At 52.6% G+C, this 27,437-nt stretch overlaps 2 protein-coding genes across 5 annotated transcripts in view; both read left to right on the forward strand.

Moving 5' to 3' along the window:
* MINPP1 (multiple inositol-polyphosphate phosphatase 1) overlaps positions 1 to 15,776 on the forward strand; it is a 44,045-nt gene extending 28,269 nt beyond the window's left edge. Inside the window, exon 6 of the transcript XR_007906669.1 lies at positions 15,758 to 15,776. The gene's annotated coding sequence lies outside the window, so the exon portion shown is untranslated. The remainder of the gene's footprint in view (positions 1 to 15,757) is intronic.
* PAPSS2 (3'-phosphoadenosine 5'-phosphosulfate synthase 2) lies at positions 903 to 27,181 on the forward strand. 4 transcript variants are annotated; one of them, XM_051799622.1, is made up of 14 exons: positions 936 to 965; positions 14,919 to 15,438; positions 15,758 to 15,863; positions 17,472 to 17,707; positions 18,466 to 18,604; positions 18,857 to 18,975; positions 19,100 to 19,213; positions 19,717 to 19,828; positions 21,110 to 21,130; positions 22,369 to 22,574; positions 23,366 to 23,501; positions 24,358 to 24,626; positions 25,306 to 25,535; positions 25,910 to 27,181. In XM_051799622.1, exons 2-14 carry the CDS (start codon positions 15,052 to 15,054, stop codon positions 26,049 to 26,051), a joined length of 2,217 nt encoding a protein of 738 aa, XP_051655582.1. In that variant the 5' UTR covers positions 936 to 965; positions 14,919 to 15,051; the 3' UTR covers positions 26,052 to 27,181. The 4 variants fall into 4 exon arrangements, with proteins under 4 accessions (XP_051655583.1, XP_051655582.1, XP_051655580.1 ...); XM_051799623.1 differs by lacking the exon at positions 14,919 to 15,438 and having other exon boundaries at positions 903 to 965; XM_051799620.1 differs by lacking the exon at positions 936 to 965 and having other exon boundaries at positions 14,626 to 15,438.
* Positions 27,182 to 27,437: the final 256 nt, after the last annotated feature.

Raw genomic sequence — 27,437 nt, forward strand, 5'->3', positions numbered from 1 at the left:
GCACGGCTGGTGGTGGTTTTGTGCTGAACAGGTACTAGGAGCAGCCCAGAGTCAGCTCGGCATGTTGGACCTGTCTGAGAGATATCTGGGAGCACTTGCTCTTCTGGGCACGATGAGAAGTGAGTTATCTCCTCCTAGAGGAGAGGCAGCACAGTGTGCACAGCCATCCTGACAGCCCTGGGCTGGATGCATGGATGGATGGCTATGGATCAGGAGATAGTGGTCAGAGGACATGTGCCATGCTGGACCAGGCTGTGCATCCCCAGGTGCAGAATTACACACCCACGGGGATCATTTCTTCCTGTCTCTGGCTCCCGGGCCATCCCAAGGATGAACGGTGGTTTCCCTCCTCCAGCACACTGCCTGTCCTCCGGCTCAGCAGCATCCTGGGATTTGAGCTTTTCCGGTGGTGGAAAATGGCAGATTTGGGGCAAAGCTGTCAGGCGTGGTGTTTCTGCTCCCCTCACATGCTGAGCTTTGTGTGCTGGTAGACTCCTCCGTGTTTCTTTTTAACTTCCTTTGGCATTTTGGCCAAACACTCAGGGACTATCCTCCAGCACTGCTTGGTCTTAGACATCACCATCATCATTCTTATCCTTATCATCACCCTCCAGAGGTGACTTTTCGAGTCGTTTCGTGCAGGCTCTCGTTCCTGCTCTCCCTCCCGGAGCCCGGACTGGTCGGAGCTGATTTTAGGGCAGCTTTACGCTGTTGCCCAGCGCTCCGGGAGGGTTCGCAGCGCCGTGGTCGCGGTGCCTCGGCCCTGGCGGGTGGGTGACACGTCCCCCCGGTGCCGGAGCGCCCTGCCCGCTGCCCCGGGGGGCCGGGCCGGAGGAGGCGGCGGCGGGGGCGGGCGCAGGGCGAGAGGGGCCGGCCCAGGGCCGCGCTACGTGTCGCCGAGCCCTTATAGCCCCGGCCCGCCCGGCCCTGGCGCCGCCCGCACCATGTCGAGCCGCGAGCACACGGTAGGGACAGGGCAGGGACGCGGGAGGGACGCGCCGGGGCCGGGCGGGGGGCCCTGCCGAGCCCGCTCTGCCCCGCAGCCCCCGAGGGACGCGGGACCCCCGCGGGCACCCAGCGCCTCCGGGAGCCGGGCCGGCAGAGCATCCCCGCGGTGCCGAGGATGGGAGGGCGCCCTTGGCTGCGGGCGGGGCGTGCCCGGCCATCCCTGCCGGGATCCCCCGCGGTGCCGCGGGCTGCCAGCCCCGCCGAGGCTGCGGGAAGGCTGAGCCTCGCTCCTCGGGTGGCTTTTTGGGCGTCCTCTGCCCCGCTCCCACCCCGGGGAAGGCAGCCTGGCGAGCCACTCGCCGCCACCGATGGGCTCCCGGCACCCTGCACAGCCGGTGCTTTAAAAACATATAACGCGCGCAGAGCGATGAAAAAATAAGCATAGCCAGGGCAGAGTTCAGTTAGAAATTAAAATTGCAAATCGCAGCCAGAAGTCGCCTTCCGCTTGCCAGCTGCCCTCCCTTACTTCTTGGATTTGGGATGCGAGCCCCGGGTCCCTCCGGCCGCGCCATACGTTTTCCAGGTTTTAAATCAGAACCAGAAGAAATCTTGACGGAAGTCTTTCAGGCTGCTGTTGCTGGTTGATTTTTACTTCTTTTTTTTTCTACTTCGTCGTACGTTTTTCAGATGCGTTTCGGGCAGCCTGGTAATGTGTGCGGGTAGGAATGCAACCAAAACCACGCGGAACAAAGCGCGCCTGTGCAGCCGGGTGTTCTCGGGCACGCGAAAACCTGTGGTTTAGGGATTATTTCAGGGAGGGGAGGTGCAAGCTCTGAGCTGTGCATGGGAGTTCTGTTTATTGCTGTGTGACAGGAGAGAGGCATTACTGAACTTCCAGAATAATCCCTCTCCTTTGCCTCCACCCTTGGCTGGAAAAATGACATTTATAAGCAAGTTTGCGGCTGACCTTTGTACGGTGACTGTCAAAACAGATCCTATCTGGGTGACAGTTGTGGGCGGATTTTCGTGTGCTTATCTGCCAGGTATCTGATGGACTGAGAAAAGGCGTGATTTCGCTAATTACCGGAGGTCTTGGGGATGGTGATGAAATGGTGATGTCCCATTAGCGATGTGTTGCACAGAGCTTGAAGGAAGTTCTCTTCCCCTCACGCAACCTCAGCGGCTTCTCGGTTTCAGCCATCTCCAGCTGATATCAAAGGCACGGGATGAGGGATTTCCCTTTGATAGGGATCCTTTGATCAGCACGATTATTTGCGTGTGCACGTGGGCGATTTCTCCTGACACTTTCTGTAGCTGCAGCCGAGGCAGTTCCATTCGAAAATGAAGATGGGACACACAATAATTTGTCCTATTAGGATGGGTACAGCCCCCTTCTTAATCCCCATTCTTCGTTCTCCCAGTTACATGAATCGTTATTACTCCTAAAAATCCCTGTTACTAATAAAATCCCAGTTTTACCACGTTTCCACGACGTGGGTGGTGTGTTAATGTTTCTCCCACAGCCCAGGTTTTGTGAGGCTGGGTGTTAGCAGCATTTTGCACTGGCTGAGAGTACGCCAGAGCTGGGATTTGCAGGTGATGTCGATCAGCTGTGAGCCTTTGAAAGGCATAGCAGTGCCACCTGTGGCAAGATGGACAGCTGTGTTATTTGACTGTGCTCCTCCTTTTGCAAATTGAATAATTAGAAGCCCAGGTTTTAAATCCGAAATTCAGCCTGAATGCCTTTTGGAGTTTGAGGATACTTTGGTTTTGCATTTATTAATAGAAGCTTCTGGTAGGGTACAGAGAAGAAAACTTAGATTTTTTTTGTTTGTTTGTTTTTGCATGTGTTGTCCTTGAAAATGAACATGGCTCCTTAATTCTGCCTTGTCTGAGGACCCAAAACTTGGTGTGCAGGAGTCTCTCTGGCCAGTTAGTTTGGAAATGCTTTCTGCTCTTTGTTTCTGCTCACAACGTTGCAAGAGGCATGAAGTCCTCTGCGTGCCAGGCAGTGTCCTTCTGTTCCCAGACCTCACTGGCAGAAAACATTTATTACTGACCTGTTTCAGGACTGATTCTTGGGGGGAGAAGAACGTTCTTTAACGATGACCTTAAAGACTTAGTGTTCCTCACACAGCCCTCCTGTGTGCTCGGAGGCAAAGCCCAGCTCCCAGGAGCGAGCACACGGTGAAGGAGTTGCAGCGAGGAAGGTGGAGCTGTGGGACTGCCCTTGTTTATTGTGTGGGCTCCTGCACAGCGTGGCATTCAGGGCTGAGGGGTTCTTTTAGCTCTGTCCAGACAGCAGCCTGTTCTCCCTCCACCTGTGGTGTCCCTGGTATTTCCGCAGCCCGGCCCGTCTCCCCACTGGGCAGCCTTTCCAGGAGGATACAGATGGTGCAGTGTGCTCCAGGCAGGTTTGCCACGGAGCCCAAAGCCACAGGCACGGCCTGGGAAGGGCTGGCCCCTCGCTGGGGTGGCTGCCTGCGTGGCTTTGTGTCCCTGTGGGTGCGTGGAAAATGCAGCTCAATGCTTCTCGTGGGATGGAGGCGTTGGGAGTTCTGCCCCTGGCAGGGGAACGTCCTGAGTTTCTCTTAGAGGTGCTTAGGGCAGAATGAGAGCCTGGTACTGAAACTGCCCTTTTCAGGGTAAGTGCCACAGCTTTGTGAGCCCCCTGCTCTTGTCAGGGCATCTCCAGGAATCCCACTGGAGTGTGGCACCCCTCGCTTTCACCGGGATGCTGCTGCTGGAGCCTGATGGGTCACAAAGCTGTAACTTCTGCTCATTCACTTCTGTTTGTGTAGGGCTTATGTGCAAATGGTGTGGGCTTATTTAAATTTATTTAAAGAGAAGGGAAAAAAACCACAAGCTCAGATGACAACCCTGAAGAGAGAGGCTTGGCTTCTTTGCCTAAAAACAACTCTCGTGTTGAAAAAACTGGAACCACGGGGCAGAGTTCAGATGGACTGAGTGATATCCCAGGCAGAGCAGCAGCATATGTACAGCTTCATCAATTTAATTGCTAAGCAATATAGAAGAAAAAGCTTATTAAAAAAACCCAGACCGGGTGTTTATCTCCTCTCATGCTTCCTCTTAACTGTTGCCTGGAACACAAAGAGCAAAACACCTTTAAAGGTGTTTATTTTCCAAGCAGTTGTGAATAGCTCAGCTATTCACTGACACTTGTCCAGGTGACAGTGCACCCTGATTCCGGGGAATTAGTGTGGCTTGCTCTGGGTTGAATTACTCAAGGAAGAGTTTCTCACCTTTTATCCAGCGAGTCACAAGCCTTGTTCTTACAGCATGATTTATTTTGTGAGATACAGTGCCTAACTCATTGCACCATGACAGTCAAAGGGGATTGTTTTCCTGCTGCTCATCACGTGCTTAGGATTTCTTGGTTTATATTCTATTACTTTTTTTTGCTTTACATCTGTTTTCTTTGAAGATCAGGGAAAGGTGGGGTGATTAACTTTTGTTAACTGTAGCTCTCTCCCCTTTTCTCCTCATTTCTTTTGAAGCCCTTTGCTATTAACAAGTTCCCTTTCCAGTCTGTTGCCCACACCTTGCTGTTTCATTCACTTGGGCTGCCCCAAGACCCTGTTTGGTAACAATATCCTGCTCTGTTGGGGAATTGCAGGGAAGAAAAGCCAGAAAAAGTTGCAGTCTTCTAAATATGAATGCCTTTTTCTTTCCGTGGCTGAGCCCTGCAGGGGTTGGGGAGTTAAATAACCACCTTGGTGTGGTCCAGCCCCAGAAGCTGCAAGCTGGGGGCCTTGGTGGACCTTCCCCAAGTGCAGGAGGGCTTGTCTGGTGTTCCCTGGCAGTGCCATGGCAGCAGGAGCAGCAGGGTGTGTTTTCCAAGGAGCAGCGTGGACAGACCATCTGCCAGGGCCACAGAGGGACGTGCACGTGGAAAAGTGGAAGGGTTTTTCTGCTGGGATGGGTGGTTCCTGCCTGAACACCCCTTCCCTCTGAGGAGAGAGGCAGACAGGGCAGGCCTGATCCCTGCAGGTGAGCTTGGAGGTCAATCTTTCGCTTTCCCAGGAGGAGCAGTGGCTCTTCAGGACGTCTCCATCTCCCAGGGGTCACCAGCTGAGCTGCTGCTGTGGGTTGCTGCCATCTGGGGTGGTGGCTCTGAGTCAGTCTGTCCCTCCTGTCCTGCTCCTGAACTCCTGGATAAACACGGACTCCAGCCTCATCCGCTTTTCAGGGTGCACAGATGAAGTCACAGCCAGTTACAAATCCGTGTCCAAACCTGTGACACAGGCAGAGGTTTCCATCCGTGCCCTCCCTGGGCAGCCCCTATAAAAGCTTTGATGCAAGATAAATGATGTTGAAGACCCCACACACCCCACACAACCCAGACATGTGCAGTGCAGCTGCAGCTTAGATTTAGGCCACGGGGATTTTGTTTTTCTGGAGGGTTTTCAAGAGAAACACTGGCATACTTGCCTTTTTTTTTTCTTTTCTTTTTTTTTTGTTTTTACTGGGCTAATGTTGATCCTGGAGGGTGTCTCGAAATAGAAATGAAAAGACCTTGCCTATCTGAAACCAGGTGTTTTAGATAAACTTCCAGCTTCTTATTCAGAAGATAAGTGGTGTGCAGGGCCTGTGTTAATGCTGGTCCTGCTATGTCCTGCCTTGAGCTTGTACTTTAGTCACGCTGCTCCTACAATTTGATATCTTAAAAGGTCCATTAAGAAGGAGGCTGTGCAGTTCAGGTTTGCATTTATGAATTTTCTGTTATCGTGAGCAGGGTGACTACTAATGGTTATCTCTGATTGAGCTCTGAATCACAGCTGGGGGAAGTGAGAAGTAGTTCCTTAATGGTTTCACAGCTTAATAATTTCCAAGGGAAAATTTCCCCTGGGTGTATCATTAACAGAAAGGAGGGATGCAAAAAGCCCGGTTCAGGTGTTCTGTGCTGGGCCTGCGTCACAGAATGGGGTGTGGGAAGTTGGGATTTACCTGTGGGGCCGGTAGTTCCTTGCCAGCCCTGCCTCCCATCCCTCACAGAGCGGTCCTTGCTCCTTTACTTGCAGCTTGGCTCAGTTCCAGTGATATGTGTCAAAAGCTTTGTTTGCTGACTCGGTGCCAATGTGAGCTTGAGAAAGGAGTTGGTTTGCATAGATTTGATTTGATTTTTTTTTTTTTTTTTTTTTTTTAGATGCAGCACTTGGTGGTTTGTTGGGATGAGCTTTTTTTGTGCACTGTTGGAAAACAACGGTCCGTACCTACATTTCCAAGACTTTCTGACCTCGAGGTCTTCGCGGCCTCTCTGGCAGAACAAAATGTTTTCTTCGATATCAAACCCTTTTTTAGCTTCCCATTGTGGTGCAAAAAAGTGTGTCGGGCAGGAGGTCATTTTTCAGGCCTGCCCAGCCCTTCTGATGGGAAGATCATTAGGTTGTGCTGCCAGAGAGTGTGGGAAGAGGGGGAAAAAACCCTTGTTTTAGAGGAGGGTTTTATAGAGGGCTGCTGTGGGGGATCTGAGTTGTGGGTTTGCCTCTGGGAATGATGTGGGTGAGTCCCCACAGCCATGGCTGGGGCAGCTCATTGCATCTGCCCTCATCTCTGTAAAGCTGGTCTGAGGCCACGGGGATGGATGTGAGGAGTGTTGAGCTCTCAGAGGTGCAGCCTGAAGTCCGGGGGAGCTGCTCAAACGTGTGTCACTTTTATGTCTTAAATGTTGTGTGGGATCTCGAGCCTTCATCTGCTGTTGGCCTTACTCTGGGCTACTCTTCCATGGCTGTAAAATTGGGCATGATGCCACCCTTAGAGAGATACTGGGAGTTTTCGTGAACTTCTGAGGGACCAATTAACAGTAAACTCCAAGGAAAATGTGTAACTGCCCTTCAGCAAGCCTTGGAATAGCGTGGAATGACGAAGATCTGTCCTACACCTGGTTTAGGGAGGGATGATGGAAATGCCAGATAGCCCCTCGTTCAGGAAGGGTACAACATTCTTGGTGCTGCCTTAGGCCAGGCTCTGGGTAACCCCCTGTGCACTCCTGTGATTAAAAGCCCGTCTTGCAGCTTGTAGGGGTCAGATGCACAGGGAGATGGGTCAGGAAACCTTCATCCTGCCGCCTCCAAACTCGAGTCCTCACCTTGGCCGTGTGTCCTGCAGCTCGTTGTGAGGGTGGCACATTCAGTGGTGTGACGATGAAAACAACCCTGTCTTCATCCAACAGAAATTCCAAGGGGGCTGAGGAGGTACTGAGTGACAGGGAGGCTTGTTTGGCTCCATCTGTTGATTCCAGTAGCAACCAAGAGTGGGAGCCAGGCGAGACTTTATGGCTGGGACACCACAGTTCATTGTCCGCCCTTCCACTGATTTGTGACCCGAGGTACCAGAGGCCGTGCCTTTCTTCCTGATAGTGCTGGATGAACTTTCCTTCCATGAATTCATCGTACTGATTTCTTCCAGCCAAGTGAACTTTTGCCCTCCCCATTTAATCGTGTCCTTAGCGGTGTTTCTGGCCAAGCTTCCCTTCGCTCCTTCCTCCTGCTGCTTTTGCACTTTGCAAACCCTAACAGAGTTGCTGAGGTGGAGAGAGATCTCCTGTTGCCTGCTGGTGGCCATCCACCATTGCAGAGTCAAGCACACGGGGTTCAAGATGCCGGGTTCAAGCCTGAGCATCCAGCCTGAGGCAGAGAGAGGCACTGTGAGACCCAGTCTGGGCTTGAGTCCAGCTTTTTGCTTTCATCAGGCTGCTGAGATGTCCTGTTGAGGAGAAGTGATGCAGGAGGATTAGTTCTTTTACAGAATCACGGGTTCATTTAGGTTGGAAAAGACCTCTGAGATCGAATCCCCCCTGTGCCTGATCTCCACCTTGTCCCCCAGCCCAGAGCACTGAGTGCCATGGCCAGGCCTTCCTTGGGCACCTCCAGGGCTGGGGACTCCACCCTCTCCCTGGGCAGCCCCTGCCAGTGTCTGATCGACTCTTCTGTGAAGAAATTCCTCCTGATGTCCAGCCTGACCCTCCCCTGGTACAGCTTAAGGCCTCTTCCTCTCATCCTGTTGGTGGTTGCCCTGGAGAAGAGACCAATTCCCCCCCACCTCCCCTCTCCTATCAGGGACTTGCAGAGCCAGAAGGTCCCCCCTGAGCCTCCTTTTCTCCAGGCTGAGCCCCCCCAGCTCCCTCAGCCGCTCCTGGTGCTCCAGCCCCTTCCCAGCTCCGTTCCCTTCCCTGGATTCGGAAATATATGCATTTTAAAACCTGATGAAGCTGCTTGAAATCTTGATCCTCTGTAGCTCCCACTGCTTATGAACCCCTAGAGCCTCTCTAAAGGTGCAGGATTTCTCTCCTGAGAGGGATATGTTGGGCGTGTCAAAAACAGATATCCTATCATTGAGAGCTGAGCTGGGTTCAACCTGTGCTGGCTGAAAGGGTGGAAGGAGGTTCTGCTTTCTGACTTAGGCCCTCTGGACTCACTTGGCATTTCTGATCAGCAGAGCTTGTGCTTCTGGTTGTGTCTTACAATTTAGCTCAGCTGATGGTCTCCTTGCATGGTGCTTGGAGCAGGAGTGCTGGCATGTTTTCAGGGACAGGGTGCCTGTCCTGCCCCAGCAGGAGGTGGGACACGTACGGGGGCGTATTTACCATAGAGCACCACAGCCCAGTAATTAAATCCCTCAATCTCATATTCAAGTGAAAAAAAATTGATTACCTGTGGATGCAACTCCTACCTGGAAAGCTCTTTGATACCCAAGTTAATGTGTAGTCAAAATCTGTACCTTTGTTCTCCTTCCCTCTTGTCCAAGGGACTGATCCTCAGTTTCCCACTCCCATAGCTGGCTGTTTTTCTCCAGAAGAAGACAGAGAAGCGTGGCCATGTGTTCTGGGTGGGTTGTCCTGGCAGGGGAGCAGTGTTTTGGTGCAGCATTTCCTGAGCAGATGCTGTTGCTCCGTGCAGGGCAGCTCAGTCAGTCGTGGCTCTGCCAGGCACAGCTGGATTTGCCAACAGGCTGCACCATCTCTGCTTTTTAACTTGTCATCTACCTTCTGGTCACCTAATTCCCTTTGGTTTAGTTTTCTGGGAGGTTAAACAGACGTGCTTGATCACTTCCTGTGAGTGTTCAATCCCCAAAGTGGTCTGTACTGGGCAAGAACATCATTTATGTTCCTTTCTTTTTGCAAGACTTTGGCATTGAAGGTGGTCCCGCGGCCTTGGCACCATCCAGAGTAGCCTTGTGACAGACCCCTGGCATCAAAGCAAGGCAGTTCTCCCTCTGCAATGTCAAACCTATTGTTTGCAAAACAAGCAAGGTTCATTTGGGAGTGATCATGCAGCAGAACCGCTCTGAATATTAAAAATTGGGCAGCCATGGAGGGATTTCGTGTTTATATTGTTATTTTTGTCAGCAGCTGACTAGACAGCTTTGTTTGTCAAATATTTGTTGCCCCTGCAGCTGTCTCTTGGGATTCCAGGAATGAAGATGGGGAAGATTGTTTTTATAACAGCTGGCCTGGCCTTGCAAATTCATCCCGAAAATGCAGGAGCACAGGATGACTCACTAGTTTTTTCTGTGAGGAAATTAAAGTAGTGACATCATCTAATTCCGAGATAAGGGAACGCCTGAGCTGGGAGCCTTCAGAGAGGCAGATTTTAGTGCCTAGCCTGCTGATTTGGACTCACACAGAGTAGAGATCACTGCCTCATGTGCCAAGTGAGCCTGGAACGTGAGCCTGATTTTGTTGATTTTTTTTTTTTTTTTTAAATTTATTTTTTTCTTTTCGTGCCAAGACTGTACAGAACTTGATTGTGGCCATCCAAACCATGCAAATGTATGCCAAGAAAAAAAATATTTGAGCAGCCATCAAAAAAACAAGGTCTTGCCAAGAGCTCAGAAATTCTTGTGGCTTAAGGAAGGAAAAAAAAAAAACACAACACTTTAGCTGACAGCAGCTTGAAAATCCCTTGTGGTAGCAACGTTTGGCATCTCCAACCGTCTGCTTCCGAGCTGAAAGGCTGCTTGTTTCGGGGAACTGGGATGTCCCTGCTGCTCTCCTGAAGGTCTCCTGTGTTACACTCCTGGCAGTGCCTGGGGGTTGAGGTGATGCCAGAAGGAAGGGCCGTCAGAGGTGGCGGGTGCCAAGGAGCAAGCGAGGTCTGCTGGGGTTTATTCCCAGTGCTGGATGAAGAAAGGAAGGCCAGTCCTGCTCCCAGCCTGGGCATGGGAGTGCTGGCAGCCCCTCAGCCTCAGCGGGGTGTTTGGTGACACGTCCTGTGTGCTCAGCTCAGGCTGGAAGGAAAACACAAGGTTATTCCTGCTCGAGTCCAGGCAGGGGGAGAGGAGACATCCTGAGTGCAGGGAAGAGGGAGGACCACCAGCATGGGAAGCAGGAGGGTGGATACCATGATGGGAACACCAGCTTGGGAAGCAGGAAGGTGGATGGCACAGTGGGAACACCAGCATGGGAAGCAGGAAGGTGGATGGTACAGCAGAAGGTCCCACTTCCCTGTCTGGGCCTGCATCCTGAGAGGTTAAACAGGCAAAATTTCCAGGGTAACTGTCTTGGTGGGGTTTTCCCCTGGGAAAGAAGGGGATCAGTTTGAAGCGTTTACTGCCTTAGTCCATTAAGTGAATATTTGGGAAAATCCTTAGGTTTAGGGTTACAAGAGCTAAATCAAGACTTGAGAAACGCTGAGGTTTCTCCATCTTCTGTATGGTCATAATTAAATCTTTGTTTCCACTGGCAAAACCCCCCTTTTGCCTCTCTTCCTCCTTCTGAGTATAATCATTTTACTCTTCTGCAGCGAATGTCTCTTTTATAGAAGGTTCTTTCCCCATTGTTGCTGATGGACTACAGTATCACCCTTTTGCCAGAGCACCCAGTGGGAGTTGCCCTGCTAGAAGAAATTCTTTTTTACCAAAAACATCGATGAACTTAATTTTTATGCTTCAAATTCAACTGGTAGGACAAAAGATCTTTTAAACTTGAGGTCTTTTTCAGTTCAGGTGGCAGGATTTGGGAGGGGATTTTTAACAGTAAGTTAGATCCATCTCCAAAGGCTTAAGCAAGTGTTTCATTTCAAAGTCATGGAGTCACAGAATCTCCTGAGCTGGAAGGGACCCCCAAGGTCCTGGAGTCCAGCTCCTGGCCCCAACAATGCCACCATGTGCCTGTGCTAGTGAAAGCTTGCTTGGATCATTTTATCACTTGAAAAGCCCGTTTTGCCATTTGCAAAATAGGATCAGCTGAAAACCTTTTGAAAGCCTCTGTTTTTATTTTGACCTTGTTTTTCCCTTCCTGGAGACATGTCCAGGCTGCGGGACCGAAATAGGGTGTGTATGAAATGCTTCACTGGAAAGAAATGAATCATATTGCTGGTGCAGTGAGCTAGCCCTATGAATAAAGATGCAGCTGGGGGAGTCCTGACCCTCCCCTGGCTGTTGGCTCAGGGTTTCCCTGGGGCTGTGAGCGCTGCCAGTGTCCAGCTGGATGCTCAGAGGAGTGAGCCGGATATGTGTGACTAAGTGCCCTTAATAGCCCTTCTCCCCTGGCTTTGTTCTCGGCTGATCGTGTTTTCAGGAGGGAGTCCCTCTCCAGAGTGGGATGCTGCTGCAGCCTGCCGTGAGCTGTGGCTCCTGGACAGCTTCCAGCGCCCTGCCTGTGCCAGCTGCAGCAGGCAGAGGTGCTCCTGTGGCGGCAGGGGGTGAGTTGAGGGCACGAAGAATATGTTGGGTTGGACCTCCTCGGCCGTTGTGATGTCCAGCTTGGCTTCCTTATGGCAAACCTCCTTCTGCAACATCACAGAGTGGCTGGAGAGCAGCCAGGCAGGAAGGGAGCTGGGAGTGTGGATGGACAGGAAGCTGAACAGGAGCCAGAGTGCCCAGGTGGCCAGGAGGGCCAATGGATCCTGGCCTGGAGATGTTTAAGGTGAGACTGGATGTGGCATCAGTGCCATGGTCTGGGAACCATGGTGGGGTTGGATCAAGGGTTGGACTTGATGATCTCCAAGGTCTTTTCCAACCCAGTTGATTCTGTGATTCTGTGATCAGAGCTCTGCCTTCTGTGGGTGGCTGAGCAAGGGATGGCCTGAGGATGTTGTGTGCACTAAGAGGGTCTGTTGGATGTCCTGCTCAGCTCCTGTCTCTTCTCTTTACCTCCCTCTCGGCTGTGGCACGTGGCACTCGCCCCCAGTTCTCCCCCTGGTCCCATTCATGCTGCAGGGGCTGGTTAAAGAAGTGGGGATGTGGGGGCAGGAGCAGGCGCTGCCTAAGGAACAGAGTTTATAAATACTTGGGTTTCGAGTGGAAGATGGCTAAACAACCATATAATTTGTTTTGATAACCCTAAACACAAAAGGGCAACAAAGGAGCGGCTGAGGGAGCTGGGAGGGCTCAGCCTGGAGAAAAGGAGGCTCAGGGGGGACCTTCTGGCTCTGCAAGTCCCTGACAGGAGGGGGGAGCCGGGGGGGGTCGGGCTCTGCTGCCAGGGAACAAGGGACAGGAGGAGAGGGAACGGCCTCCAGCTGTGCCAGGGGAGGGTTAGATTGAATATTAGGAAATTTTCTTTTAATTGGAAGTGTTGTAAAGCATTGGGCTGTTCAGGGAAGTGGTGGAGTCACCATCCCTGGAAGTGTTCAAGAAAAAGTGGGCACTTGAGGATGTGGTTTAGTTGATAGTTGGACTTGATAACCTTAAAAGTCTTTTCCAACTTGGCAGTTCTACAATTCTATGATCACAAATGTTGTTTGTCTGGTGCATTTTCTGCTATTTGTGCAGCAGTTCTGCTCCCAACAAACATCAGCAGTGGTTGGGAGAGGTCCCCCAGCCCTCGTGCTCTTAGCTGTCAGATGTGTTGTCCGGGAGCATCTTCTCCTCTCATCTCCTGAGAACAGTCACACACAACTTTGTGGGCAAGGACAGCTACTCCCCTCCAGGCCAAATACTTCAGGAAGAGCTGAGGTCACTTTTCTGGACACTGAATTGGAGCAGAGGACACTGATGGTTCCTGATTTTCAGAAGACTCTCTTGTCTCAGAGTTCCCATCTCTTTATTCAGGAGGAGCACTAAGGAAAAACCTCCTGGCTCTGCCTGCAACCTGCTTTCACAAAGGAGGGGAGCATCTTGTCCCATCAGGATGGTTGATGAAAAGCTTGTTTGCTTTGGAAACCAGGTGAGGAGACACTAGGCAGTTAGCTTAGTTAAACCTGATCTTAAAGAGCCGAGATCTTGGTGTCTCCCAGTTTGCCAACCTCGTGGAAGGGTTCAGTAGGAGGGAAGACCAAAAGCAGAGTTCAGATTTGGTTTCTTGGTCCGCTGCAGCCTCAGTTACAAGGTTTGGAGTGATGTCTTTATTTTTTCCCAATTTCCTGGATGAGCTAAGATGGGGTGGGCTGAGCACTGACATCATCCAGACAGGCCCAAACAGCAGTTTTTCAAGGAAAGGGGGGAGTGTGGCAGTGTCCTCTTGAACCATCTGTCTGGCAGAGGCTGCACAGCTCTTCTTTGGAGACCTGCTGGATCATTTATTGCCTTGTTTGGGACTGAATTATAGGTAAGAAGTTCCTCTTCCAAACCTCACTTCCTTGATCTAGACTATTCCAAGACATGCTGACCAGTGTCCCTAAATTGTCCCTGCTGTGGGGCCCAAAATGCAGATGTAAGTGTGGTGATGATTGGATTAATTGTTTAAATATGTTTGATTTATGATGACAAGGTTAAAACCCTGAGAATAAAATCAGTAGGACAGCCCTGCATCTGATTAAACCCTGTTCATCCCTTCTCTCTGCCTCCCAACCATCTTGCAGGACATGCCCTTCCAAGGTGAAATCTCTCCAGGATTTGCTCTCAGGCCATTGATGCTTATTTTTCCTGGTGCCTTCACTCCCTTCCATCTTGTTTCAGCTCTGGCTTCCCAAGCCACTTCAGGGCTGCTGAATTATGAAGTGGAAAGTCCGTGTTTCCCACTGAACAGCCCATTCCCAGCCAAGCCAAAGCCTCCAGCCCAGCCATCCAGTTGCTCAGGGTTAGGAAGAGTTTCCCAGGACAATTATTAACAGAGCTGGAAAATCTGAGGGCTTGGTACCACCTGGAGCTCCCGGCAGGAAGGAGAGGTCTGACAGTGTTGCTGAATTGCAAAAATGCCCTCAGTGATGCCTCCCCAAGCTCCCAAAAGATGCCAGTGTGCAAACCAGCAGCTCTGAGATGCGCTCCCGGCGCAGATTTCTGGCACAGCAACGTGTACTCACAGCAGGCTCCTTACGTCAGCCCCCGAGGAATGTGTCAGATCCTGCACCTGCCCGCGGTATCAGGGCTCATCTCCTGCAGGACACAGCCAGCACATCAACCCTTTGCAAAGGCTGCAGTCCCTGCTGATGCAAAAGAGAGATTGGAAGTGTGCAGGTTCGTTTCTCCACGCGGAAGTATCAGCCTTGCTCGTTCGTGTCACTCGTTTGGTCTCTGCTGGAGCCTGAGCCCCAGGGACAGGTGAAAATGAAACCGTGGTGTTGCTGTCTCACCTTTGCAAGCTCAAAAAATGTTCTGACTTTTGACAACCCCCCTGCAAAAAAACCCCCACAAAAACAGCAGAACAGAACAAACCACAAAAACCAGATCTTGAGCTACTTATCTTTTATTCTCTGAGTCACAGGATGTGCAGTGTTCACTCGCTTTTTCAGGGGCGGGTCTAGAGCTGTTTTAAGTTTATCATCAAATCCCAGAATGGTCTGGGTTGGAAGGGACCTTAAAGCTCATCCAGTTCCACCCCCTGCCATGGGCAGGGACACCTTCCAGGTTGCTCAGAGCTCCATCCAGCCTGGCCTTGGACATTTCCAGGGATCCAGGGGCGGCCACAGCTTCTCTGGGCAACCTGTGCCAGGGCCTCCCCACCCTCCCAGGGAACAATTCCTTCCCAGTATCCCATCTAACCCTGCTCTCTGGCAGTGGGAAACCATTCCCCCTTGTCCTGTCACTCCAGTTCCTGATGAACATTCCCTCTCTGGCCTTCCCTGTAGGTCCCTTCAGACCCTGGAAGGTGCTGTGAGGTCTCCACACAACCTTCACTCCTCCAATATACATCTTTCTCCAGGATATATTTATGTCCTTGTTCCCTCCTGCTACTTTCCATTGGATACCTCAACTAGAAAGATGATCCTTGCAATGAATAAGGTCTTGCAGATACTTTTATGTGCACAATTCCTCGTTGAGCTGCCGTTGCTGGAGCTGCAGGGCACAGACAGGCTGTTCCATCTGCATCCAGCAGAGAGGCCGGGGTGGGCAACATTAGGAAGCACCAAAATTCAGGCCTGTGGCTCAGCGTTGTGCCAGTCCCTTGTTTGCTCTGGGAAGTGCCCACAAACCCCCCAGGTGTTGTTCCCCTGCCTCCCATGGCCGTGTGTCCCCGGCATCGCTCAGCTCGGCGCTGCCGTGTCGCCGTCTCCTGCCCCAGTTCTTAACAGCCAGCTTCTGCCAAACACAGCAGGTGAACGACCACCTGACGTTGCCCCTGTCTTGCAAACACAGTTCAAATTATTGGTGAGTTTGTTTGTGGTTTAAAATGTGGAAAAGGGGGGGTGTCTCTGTGCCTGGGCTCCGTGTCCTCCCTCCCCTCCCTGGCAGTGCTCCTGCAGCAGAGCGAGGCACGGGCACCGAGGCATCGCCACCAGGAGCACTCTGGGCACAGGCAGAGAGCCTTCAACAGATCACTCTGTGCTGCTGGGACACAAATCCAACTTACACCGAAGTTTGCTGGGTGGCTCGTTGATGAATTTGCATTTCTCTCCCATCTATCAGTCCCAGCAGAGATTTTCTTTGTTGTTCTCGGTACAAAAATACTTTGCTTTGTTTTCCTCAGGGATCAACCAACGTGGTTTACCAAGCCCACCATGTGAGCAGGAGTAAGAGAGGACAAGTTGTGGGTACCAGAGGAGGATTTCGAGGCTGCACCGTTTGGCTGACAGGTACTTCCAGCTGGGTGTGAGAGCCTGGCGTCCCCTGTGAAACTCCCTGCATGAGCACGGCTGGGAGGAGGGGATCTGGGATCCACAGGAAACGTCAGCGTTCCTTGGGAGCTGGGAATTGCAAAACATTCACACGTGGGAAACACAGACACGCGGTGCTGGCGCAGCAAGATGTTCTCCCTGGCAGCTGCTGCCCAGAGCTGGTGTTTTGATGAATTTCCCAGCTGTTATCAGGCTCCTTTGAACACGTCAGAGGCCCTAAGGGGAGCACTTGTTGTTCCCAAGTGTGTAGCTGAGGAAGCCTTGGCTCAAACCCAGCCAGTCCTTGGCAGTGAAACGTGCCCAGGGCTGTCCAAAATGCGGATGTTTTCATTCAGGGGCGGTGGGAAGTTTATTGGGACATGCAGGTTTGCTGTGTGTAAGGCAGCACAAGGCAGTCACCTTGTCTGGAGAGTAAATACTCCCAACCAGTCCCACTGGAAGAAATTCCTTGCTTATGTTTTGTTGCCCTTCTCCTCTGCTTTGAAATACAAACTCATTGTTTGGGGATTAGGGGCTGCTGGAAGTGACAATTGCATTTCTCATTTCTAATATTTAGACAGCTCTGTCTTTTGCCACTTGTCCAGTTGTTCCTTTGCTTGTTAAATATTGGCATTTTTGTTGATGGAGGATGTTGAAGGACGTGCTTGGGAGGGTTTGTAAAGCCATTCTGATTTGCCTTCCTGTCAGTTTAGGTGGTAGATGTTGGATTACAACACATTTCTGTTTTGTTCTCCTCTTCAACTTCAGTTCAATTTCAAAAAACCTGTCCAAGGCAATTTCCTTCTCCTTAGAGTATCACACAAAAAGTCTTGTGTCTGAAAGGTTTGAGCTTCTCTGGCTTGTGATTATTCTTTGAAATATGCACCTGGAGAAGGAGTGTCTGTGGATGCAGAGGGGCCATTGCTGCTGGGGCCTGTCCCACCCCACACAGTTGCTGCAAGAGCCTTTCCTTGGGTTCAGTCTGGAAGAGCAGTTGGCTCTCAGTGGGAACAGAAGGAGGAAGAGGAGGCAACAGCACCCTTCCAAACTTGCCCTACTTCCTGGTGCCTATTTGTCCCACCACAGCCCAGCAAGAGGTGCTTTTGCAGCACTGCTGGGTTGAGCCCCTCCAGATGTTGGGATGTAGCAGCTTTTCTCATGGCAAGACAAGGGGGCTCTGTCTTAAGCTCTGCCAGGGGAGGTTTAGGTTGGATATTAGGAAGAAATTCTTTACAGAGAGGGTAACCAGCCATTGGAATGGGCTGCCCAGGGAGGAGGTGGATTCTCCATCCCTGGAGGTGTTTGAGGACAGATTGGATGTGGCATCAGTGCCATGGGCTGGGAACCACGGTGGGGTTGAATCAAGGGTTGGACTTGATGATCTCCGAGGTCTTTTCCAACTTGGCTGATTCTATGGTTCCATGATTAATAAGAAGGGTTGACCCAGATGTGCTAAAAAGATGAATCCAACTTCCCTTCCTCATTCCTTCCTGGAGCAACTTCAGACAGAAGAGTTTCACTGCCGGTGTCCCAGGAGGTCTCATGTTATACCCTCACACCTGACCCTCGCTGCTCTGTCTCCAACAGGCCTGTCTGGAGCTGGCAAGACAACCATTGGCTTTGCCCTGGAAGAGTACCTGGTCTCCCATGGCATCCCTTGCTATTCCCTGGACGGCGACAACGTCCGGCACGGCTTGAACAAGAACCTGGGTTTCTCGGCGTCGGACCGCGAGGAGAACATCCGGCGCATCGCCGAGGTCGCCCGGCTCTTCGCCGACGCGGGGCTCGTCTGCATCACCAGCTTCATTTCTCCTTTCACCAAGGTACCCCCCCGCAGCACGGCCTGCCCTGCCCTGCCCTCTGCCCCGGGATCGTTCCTGGGGAAGGGGGGTTTGCACAGAGGAGCTTCCCAAACGGTGCTTCTGCCCACTGCTGCTCTCCTCCCTCGTCAGACAGCTGCGCGCCGTCGGTTTTAGGGGGGTGGTTTAACGTGACCTCCTTGAAGGTATTCTCTGGTACAAATTGATGACAAGCTAAGAGGGGTTTAAAATCTCCCTGCAGAAGGCAGAAAAGAGGCACAGAAGCAATAGCCTATCCTAGAGAGAGCTATCTCTGCTCATGTGAAATAAGATGTGATTGTGGGGTTTTTTGCTTCCTGAGAGGACTGAGTAGCTGCTGTTATCAAGCTGCTGCAAGCAGTTCCTTTTTTCACAGAACCACAGAATCATTAGAGGTTGGAAAAGACCTCTAAGATCATCAAGTCCAGCTGTTTTTTGGCACAGGGCAGATAATTATTCACAATCTGAAGTTCTGCTGTCCTGCTTCACGAAAAGATCTTGAGGTTTTGGATGGAAAAAGCTGAAAACAGAACGAGCTTGTAGATTTGTACAATTTTTTTTTTCAAGTATCTTTAAAGAAAAGGAGTGAAGGGAGATGAAAAACCCTAATTAGAATTAGTGTAAATTTAATAAATCTGTAGCAGAGACACATTTGCCTGTGTCAAATTCCAGGACACATCATGTAGCAGGAAGGTGATGCTGCAGTTTAGACACACAGGATTTTCCCATCTCTCTTCTAACAGGATCGCCAAAATGCACGGAAAATTCACGAGGCAACTGGACTTCCTTTCTTTGAAATCTTTGTAGATGCTCCTTTAAATATCTGTGAAAGCAGAGATGTGAAGGGCCTGTACAAAAAGGCAAGAGCTGGAGAGATCAAAGGTATGGGGGAGCGAGGTCTTATTTTGCCTTTACTTTCCAAAGCATTGAACACTTCGTTGCACGTAGAGGTGGGTTTCTAAAGGCTCTTTGTGGAGCACAAGAGGATCCTGTTTCCCTAATCTTGCTGTCACAAGTGTCACTTGTCATACCCAGCATGGTTGAATGCCTGCTGGTTGTTTGTACAGCGCTGTTGGCTCTGGGGCACCGAGTATTATATGAAATAAATTGAATTTGGGGTTTAATTGTCCGCAGGATTCACAGGGATTGACTCAGAGTACGAGAAGCCTGAAGCTCCTGAACTAGTGTTGAAAACGAACGTTGCATCAGTGTCTGAATGTATCCAGCAGGTTGTGGAGCTCCTCCAAGCACAGGTAGGTAGTTTTTATGCCACCGTCACCAGCAGATTTGGAATCCTGCTTTGGGACATGGACTTTTTGATGTGCACATAAAACCCAGTGTGTTTCTTACAAGTGCTGTCTCTTCTCTGTCTTTCAGAATATCGTTCCCTGGGGCTCAATTAAGGACGTTCTTGAGCTGTTTGTGCCTGAAAATAAGCTCAGCAGTGTCCGAGCTGAGGCAGAGAAGCTGCCATCTGTGGAGATCACTAAGGTACTGTCAGGGGTTCTGTCATTCTTTAGCTGTTCCACGGGTAGAGGCTTCCAGGAGAGTGTTGCCAGAGGGGCCTGTGTTCCTGTGATGGCCATGTCCCTTTCTGGCTGTGGGTTGTGGTGAGCTGAGGTGTGATCCTGACCCTCAGCTGTTTTCTGCTGTGTCTCCGCCCTGTGCTGGTGGAAGTCTGGACTGTCAGTCCCCTTTGTTGTGTTAATACAGCCCCACAAGTTCACACTGACAGGTTGGATATGAGGAAGAAATCCTTTCCTGTGAGGGTGGGGAGGCCCTGGCACAGGTTGCCCAGAGAAGCTGTGGCTGCCCCATCCCTGGGAGTGTCCAAGGCCAGGTTGGACGGGGCTTGGAGCAACCTGGGCTGGTGGAAGGTGTCCCTACCCATGGCAGGGGGTGGAGCGGGATGAGCTTTCAGGTCCCTTCCAACCCAACCCATTCTGTGACCCTGCAGGAGTGTGACAGGAGTGCCCTGTGGGTTTGTTTTGCAGCTGGATCTGCAGTGGGTGCAGGTGCTGAGCGAAGGCTGGGCCACTCCGCTGAAGGGCTTCATGCGTGAGGCAGAGTACCTGCAAGTGCTCCACTTTGGCACCCTGCTCAACGGTATGGATCCCCACTCCCTGCAGGAATGCTGGCCTGGGAGCCACTGTGGGATGGCATTCTCACCCCACAGAGCACCTTCATGCTCGGCTCTGCCCTCCTGCTTTCCTCTCCTGTGTTAAATGCAGGGGCTCCTGAAGGTGGCCGAGGTCACGGCCCTGGCTCACAGCTCTGACACCCTGCAGGCATTTCAGGAACCCTTGTGTAGCTCTTTCCATGCTTGGTTATACCAGGGTAAAGAGAGATGCAACCCCGAGGCCAGGCTGGGCTTGGAGGTGGGAGGAGAAGGCACCTGTTCCTTGGAAACAGGAGCAGAGCCTGATTTTTCTCCCCCCACCCCACTTTCCTGCTTATCCAATATGGTAACTTGAGACGACTCAGATTTCTCTATCCATTAGCAGCATGTGCTCCATCCCTGGAAAAGGTGAGGAGTGCTCAGGTTATGATCATCCACAGCTGAGAGAGGGGCATGGATGTTCCCATCCCATGTCTCAACTGTAGATGCTGTCACTGTGACCTCACTTAGGGGTTTGTAGACCTGGTAGTGACCTCTGCCCTCAGGGATCTGGGATCTTGGTGAGCCTTTGGGCCTGGCCTTCCCTCTAGAAGATAGCTGGAGCAGTGACTCCCTGCTGTTATTAGGATTTGGGCACTGTGCAGCAGAGTCAAAGCCCAGGGCTGCTCCCTTTGGACTGGAGGAGTGCCTGGGTGGGGGCTTCTGCTCTCAGACACGTCGTAGCCTTTCACCTCCTTCCCAGGGTGCAGACAGTGTTCAGCAGCACATGTCCTTGTTATCAGAGCCTGCTCTGTGGTCTTTGAGCTGCCTGCTGTGCCTGACAGGGTCACAGAGGTGCCCCTTGCTGACCACGTTGCTTCACAGCTCTGTACTTTGCACCAGAGGCTCGTCTCAGAGAACATCTGGTTTTGGGGTGCCCCCCCATCCCTGCAGGCATCACTGTGCAGAGCTCCTCTGGGCTCTGTGGGCACGTGTTCAGGATTTGTGGAGCTCTGTGGGGTCAGGGACAAAGCCAGGACAGCAGCTTTGCAGGGGGATGGACTCTTCAGAGCGAGGTCTTTGCAGCAGAGAGCATCAGCGTCAGTCCCTGCTCCACCTCATCTCCATGGAGGTCTCCAAGCTCTCCTGCATGGTCAGGCCCTCAGGGTGACACCTGGGCAGGAAGGAGAGCATCCCAGCCGCTCCTGGATGAGCCTTAGGAAATGGTGGAAGGTTCCATAACGTGCCTGTGAGTGTTAATTATCTTAATTGTGTTTGTGTTCTCGCAGGAAGGAGCCGCTTGGTAGCTGGTATGTATGTAACTGTCCTTAGACTGAACACAAATTACTGCAATTGAGATTTTTTTGCTGTAATTTTTTGAGATTTATTAAAAAACAGAAAAAAAAAGGAAATTATTAACCGTGGCCTGACACACCCCATGTCATCCAGACCACAAACATCCCAGCTGTGCAGTTCTGTGATTGCCATCACTGGGGTGATCTTTTGTTAAATCTCCATCTTGCATTGGGAAATAGAGCCTGAATATCCTCCCTTGCAGCATCATTGGTTGGTTTCATAATCCAGCTTTTTGTTTTTCCTGTGCTGACTTCATTGACTGATCAGTGTCAATGTGATTTGAATGTATGAAATTGATATTGATTGGATCCCATGTGACTGTAATTCTGATTATTCATGAAAATTGCTGCCTGGCAGACGAATGATACCCGGTTGTGAATTAAAAGTAAATGCAAATATTTTAATAAGGATTAAAAAATCTACAACCTAGTCAAAATGCTCAAATTAAGACTCTCAGGGGTCCAAACTGATTTCAGTTGGATCAGAATGAAGCGAATCAGTGATTTGTTTGTGACTGGAAACTCATGGGAGGGACTGATTCTTCTGTATTAACACTGGAATTATCCAAGGAGAAATGGGAGGGCTTTAGTGGAGGACTGGGAAATTGGGGGAACAGGGATAAAACCAACATGATTGCAAGGTATTTAGGGACAGCACCGAAATTAGGAAGTTCATGTGCAAATACAGACTTGCTGTATAGACACGGATTAAACATGGACAGTGCAGAGATGTCAGGAGGGGGAGTAGCAGTATGGAGATATCCTGAAAAAAACCCAAACAAACCAAGCGTGGTGGTGTTCTCCCTGCTGGAAGAGGCAGCTCAGGAGGTGTGCAGGGGATGGGATGCTCCAGGGAACACCATCTCCACAGAGGTGGTTCTCCTGGAGGAGAGGCAGGGGTTACATCCAGCGCTGCTGTGTTTTCCAAGCACATTTACATTCATCAACTTTACAACTAATGGAGAAGAACCAGGGGAAGAGCAGGAGTGCAGGAAGTAATGAGGTGCTCCAAGTGTCTCAGAGACATCAGTGTCCCTGGGATAAGGAGCTTTTGTATCCCACTGACGTCACAACTTATGGGCAGCGCCGAAGAGAAACCGGCACCACGACCAAACTTCCCTGGAAACCTCCTTTTCCTGTGTCCCCGAGCCCCGGGGCTGGAGCATGGTAAAGTTGTGCCCCTCTCTTGGCAGATGGTGTGGTGAACCTGAGCATCCCCATCGTGCTGCCGGTGTCGGAGGAGGACAGGCAGCGGCTGGAGGGCTGCGAGGCGCTGGCGCTCAGCTTCCAGGGCCGCAGGCTGGCCGTGCTCAGGAGCCCCGAGTTCTTCCAGCACAGGAAGGAGGAGCGCTGTGCCCGCGTCTGGGGCACCACCTGCCCCAGGCACCCCCACATCCAGGTAAGGGTTGTCCCCCTGCTGCCCTGGGAAGCCTGGCTGGGGGGGGCAAACGCAGGCAGGGGCTGGGGAACCGAACCTTTCCCGGGTTTTGAGGGCCACGGGTCCCCTGTTTGCCCAGTTCCCTGCTGGGAATCATCACATCCCAAGCAGGCAGGACTGAAGAGTTGGACTCCATGGTCCTGGTGGGTCCCTTCCATTTCAGAATATTCTGTGAAATTTTGGGCTAATGAGTTAGTGCTCCTCAATTTGGCTGTTCTGTACAGGCAACCAACAGGGGTGTCATGTTTTTATGGCTTTTCTCTTCCCACTTACTCTCTGGCAGTACAAGGAACTTCATCCCTCAGAAGGGGAGAGCTCTGGGTGCCACCCAGTGACTTGAGCTGTCAGAACTTGTGACTCTGCTTAGAAAGGCTAGAGCTGTGTTAGTCCTTTCCTGCTCCCTTAAAACACCTCCTGTAATGAATCAGCAGCAGGTGTTCACCGTGCAACAGGGGTATTCCTCCTGCATATTCCCAGGAGGAAAGAGCAAAGAATGAGGTGGAGGAAGGTCTTGTGCCAGAGTGCAGCACCCAGCTGGGTGCAGTGGTGGGGACTGGGTGGCTGATGCCTTGTGTTGCTCGTGACATTCAGTTCCTGTGGTCACTGTAAGGATGTTTTCTGCCCACAACGTGCTGAAGGAGAAGGGAAGGTCACCCCACCAGCTGAGTCAAGCCTAACACTTTCCAAAGGGAGAGGAGGGAAAAGGATGTACTTGCTGCCCCCTCTGCACTGCATGTGTGTGTCATTCCCAGATGGTGATGGAGAGTGGAGACTGGCTGGTTGGTGGAGACCTCCATGTCCTGGAGAAGATCAAGTGGAACGATGGGCTGGACCAGTACCGCCTCACCCCGCGGGCTCTGAAGCAGAAGTTCAGGGAGATGAATGCTGGTGAGTGCCCTGGGTTGGCACTGGGGACACGGCTCTCCCTGCCCCAGCTGGCACCAGGAGGTTGGTGTGATCCATGGTGACGTGCTCCCAAGCTCACAACACTTGCCAGGTTGCTTCTGGATCCTCTCAAAATGGGACTGTTCAGGTTGAGCAGTAAGAGGGACCCAGGGCGTGGCACGAAAAGTGGGGCAGGGTCTCTGTAGTTTGAGGATGGTGTTTGTGATGGGCTGGACAGTGCTGAGCATCCTGCTCGTGTCCTCCCTGGCAGGTCAGAGCCCCCCTGTCTGCACTGACATGGTTGGCCTTGAACATGGGCACAGCTCAGGTGTCTGCTCCCAGGGGGCTATCCCATGGAATCACAGAACGGTTTGGGTTGGAAGAGACCTTAAGGATCATCTCATTGCAACCCCATGCCATGGGCAGGGACACCTTCCACTAGAGCAGGGTTGCTCCAAGCCCTGTCCCACCTCATCCCAGCAGGCTGGCAGAGGTCGGACACCCACCCTTGCTTTGGGGAGAGTGTTGGTCTTCCTGAAGGTGCCATTGAGCTCATGGAGCTGGCAGGTCACTCAGGAAGTTGGGGAACTTGCTGGAGGTGTCTGGTGGCACTTACAAACATGACAGGAGGGCTGAACATTATAGGACTGAAACCAGCCCCAAAGGAAAGGGGCGTAATGAAAGCAACCTTGGCAGAGCGATGGATCTGTGTGAAACACTCACCTGAGGTATTTAAGGCCTCACTGGTGTGGAGACAGGACACACTCGTGGCTGTGTGGGAATGCCAGGGGTGTGAGATGAAGCCAAGGCGCCCGAGGGTCGGTGCCAGCCCCTGACCCTCTGCATCCTTCCCTTCCAGACGCCGTCTTCGCGTTCCAGCTGCGCAACCCCGTGCACAACGGGCACGCCCTGCTCATGCAGGACACGCGGCGCCAGCTCCTGGAGAGGGGCTACAAGAACCCTGTGCTCCTCCTGCACCCCCTGGGGGGGTGGACCAAGGATGACGACGTGCCGCTGGAGTGGCGGATGAAGCAGCACGCGGCCGTGCTGGAGGAGCAGGTCCTGGACCCCAAGTCGACCGTCGTGGCCATCTTCCCCTCTCCCATGCTCTACGCCGGCCCCACAGAGGTAACGTAGCCCCTGGCTGCTCCCCAGGGCAAGGTGTGAAGCCTGTCCGTGGGGATTCTGCTGCCAGCCTACCCCTGCTGCTCCGGGAAGTCCCAGGAAGGGAGTTGTACCCTCACTGTCAGTTCCCTCCACGGTTCCCCTGCCCTTGCTGCCACAGCCATGTCCTGGCAGAGCTCCCATCCCCTCACTGGGGACAAGGGGGACAAACAAGATTTCACCTTTTCCTGTCAGGCAGGGACGTTCATTTGGTTTCCCTCAGTGTTTCCCTTCCGTCCCTAAGTCGCTGGGATGAAAAGGGTCAGTGCTGGACCTGCCCTGAGGGAGGAGAGGAGGGGTGTGTGGGCAGCCTTTGGTGTGTGAACATGCACTGCTTTTGCATGTTCAAGGTTCCAGCTGCGACCTCCATTTGCCACCAGCCTGGGACAAACCCCGTTCCCATGCCCAGTGTTTCCATGGAAATACGTGTCCTTAGGAGAACTGTGGTTGCCTCGGGTCCAAGCAGTGGAAGATGTGTCTGGGTGCCCTGAGTGCTGCGACAAACCCCAGCGCGGCTGCCGACACATCTCCTGCCTTCCTTCCTTCCTTCTTTCCTGCGAGTGCCTGGCCAGGACCTCCCTCTCAGCCCGGGCTGGGGGGCCCCGTTGCTGCTCAGCCCTCAGCCTCGTGTCCCCCCGTGCAGGTGCAGTGGCACTGCCGAGCCCGGATGATGGCGGGGGCCAACTTCTACATCGTGGGGCGCGATCCCGCGGGGATGCCGCACCCCGACACCAAGAAGGACCTCTACGAGCCCACGCACGGCGGGAAGGTGCTCAGCATGGCCCCGGGGCTCACCTCGGTGGAGATCATCCCCTTCAGGGTGGCTGCCTACAACAAGCTGAAAAGGGCCATGGATTTTTATGACCCCAAAAGGTAACGCGGCAGCGGCGTCGCGGCTCCTTCGGCCCCCACGGCACGTGGGGTTTGTGGTCACCTCGGGCTCACAGCCTGCCAGGGCGGAGGGAAAACCCTTGGTGTTCTTCTTAAGGAGAGGAGTGGGGGGAGAACCTGGGAAAGCCACTTGGAATTCCCCCCAGGAGCTGTCACCAGGTCAAGGATGGGTCACGTGGAACTAAAGATGGCACAGGGAGGATAAGCAGCACAGTCTGGGGACTGAGTGGCAGGAGAAACAGCCTCTCCCAGCTGGGGAAGCGTGTCCTGGATGCTCCAGCTCCTCTGGGACGAGGAGCCCTCGGGGGCTGACTCGGGCCAGCCGTGCTGACGTCGCCTGTCTCTGTTCTGCACAGGCACGACGACTTTGACTTCATCTCAGGAACACGCATGAGGAAACTCGCTCGGGAAGGGGAGAACCCACCGGACGGCTTCATGGCCCCCAAGGCCTGGAAAGTCCTCACCACCTACTACCAGTCGCTGGAAAAGCAGAACTAACACTCGTCCTCCTCCCCAGAAATACTTGTATTAAGAGTGAGCAATGATTGATTGATTCCCTATGACACAGATCAGTTACTTGGCATTTCCAGTGCTCTGACTGTGGGATTTTCCTACCCAGGTCAGAGTGGTTTTTACTAATCAGAAATACTTTGAGCCTGGTCCTTCTCCCCTTGAAGCTGCTGGGAGCATCCTTGTGGAGCTGGAAGGGAGAAGGGCAGCAAGTCCTTCATTCCCAGCTGAGCCTGGTGGCAGGAAGCTCAGCACCAGGATAAATCCTGCCTGTCCCTGCATGCAGCAGGAATGAAGAAGTGCCTTCCCAGTGCCCCTCTCCCAGCACTGCCTGACGAGGCAGGAGCAGGTGCTGAAGCCAGGAGCAGATGCTGCTGCTGGGGTGGGAAACGGGCACCCAGTGCCCAGATCCAGTCACTGCCCTCCAGGTTGTGCCTTAGACAGTTTTCCCTGATAAACAGCGGAATCTTTTTAATGCCCTTTTTTAAAAGGATTTTTTAAAATCAGCCTTGACCACCACCAGTTCCTTGTGGCCGAGCCAGTTGCTCACTGTCAGTCCTTGCTTCCTTCCTCCCGTTTGACCTCTCTGGTCAAACAAAACCCTGGATGAGCTTTCCTGGTGCTCTGAGCTCAGCTCTCTGTGGGGACCGTGCCATGGTGCTCCCTGTGCTCACAGCCTGGCAGGGGAAGCTGGCCTGGGAGGCACCTGAGATCTCTGAGGAAGATCTGAGCAGCAAGAAAAAATTGGGGATGCCATCCACATGCTGTGGAGTATCTTCCTGCCTGGCAGGATGGGATCCCCCTTCCCTCTGCCTGTGCTCCTCCCATCTGGAAGGCAAATCAAAGGCCAAACAGCCAAGTGGCCACGTGAGGGGGGTCTGAGCAGCTGTCCGTGGTAAACCAGGTGAGAGGAGGCTGAAGCTCCTGCCCCCCTCTGTACCTGCAGCCCTGTGTGGGTACAGGTGACCCGATTCCCTCCGTGCCAGCGGGATGGGGACAGTGGCTCTGGCTGGGGCACGGCAGGAAAGCCCTTGGCCCCTCCAGCCCTTTGGGGAGCTGAGAGCCAGTGCCTGGTGCTGCTCCCAGCTCTGGCTGGTGGAAAGTTACCCCAGACTGGAGTAACTGGACTGGACTTTGCTGCTGTGCCTGAGGCTTTTCCACTGCCTCCCTGGGCCTGGAGCAGGCAGTGATGCAGCCCCGGAGCCTCACCCGCTGTGCTGCACCCCGAGCATCCCCCTGGCAGCCCCATGGCCACCTGCCCCTGCCTCAGGTGCTCCCTGTGGCCAGCAGAGCTTTCCCAGGGAAAGGGCTGATCCCACTCCACCTTCCTGGGCGGGAGGTGCCAGCAGAGGACAGTCATGCACTCACTTGTTA

This window comes from Manacus candei, unplaced genomic scaffold (assembly GCF_025592945.1).
Source record: "Manacus candei isolate 608988 ecotype Guabito, Panama unplaced genomic scaffold, ASM2559294v1 h1tg000050l, whole genome shotgun sequence".
Taxonomy (NCBI): Eukaryota; Metazoa; Chordata; class Aves; order Passeriformes; family Pipridae; genus Manacus; species Manacus candei.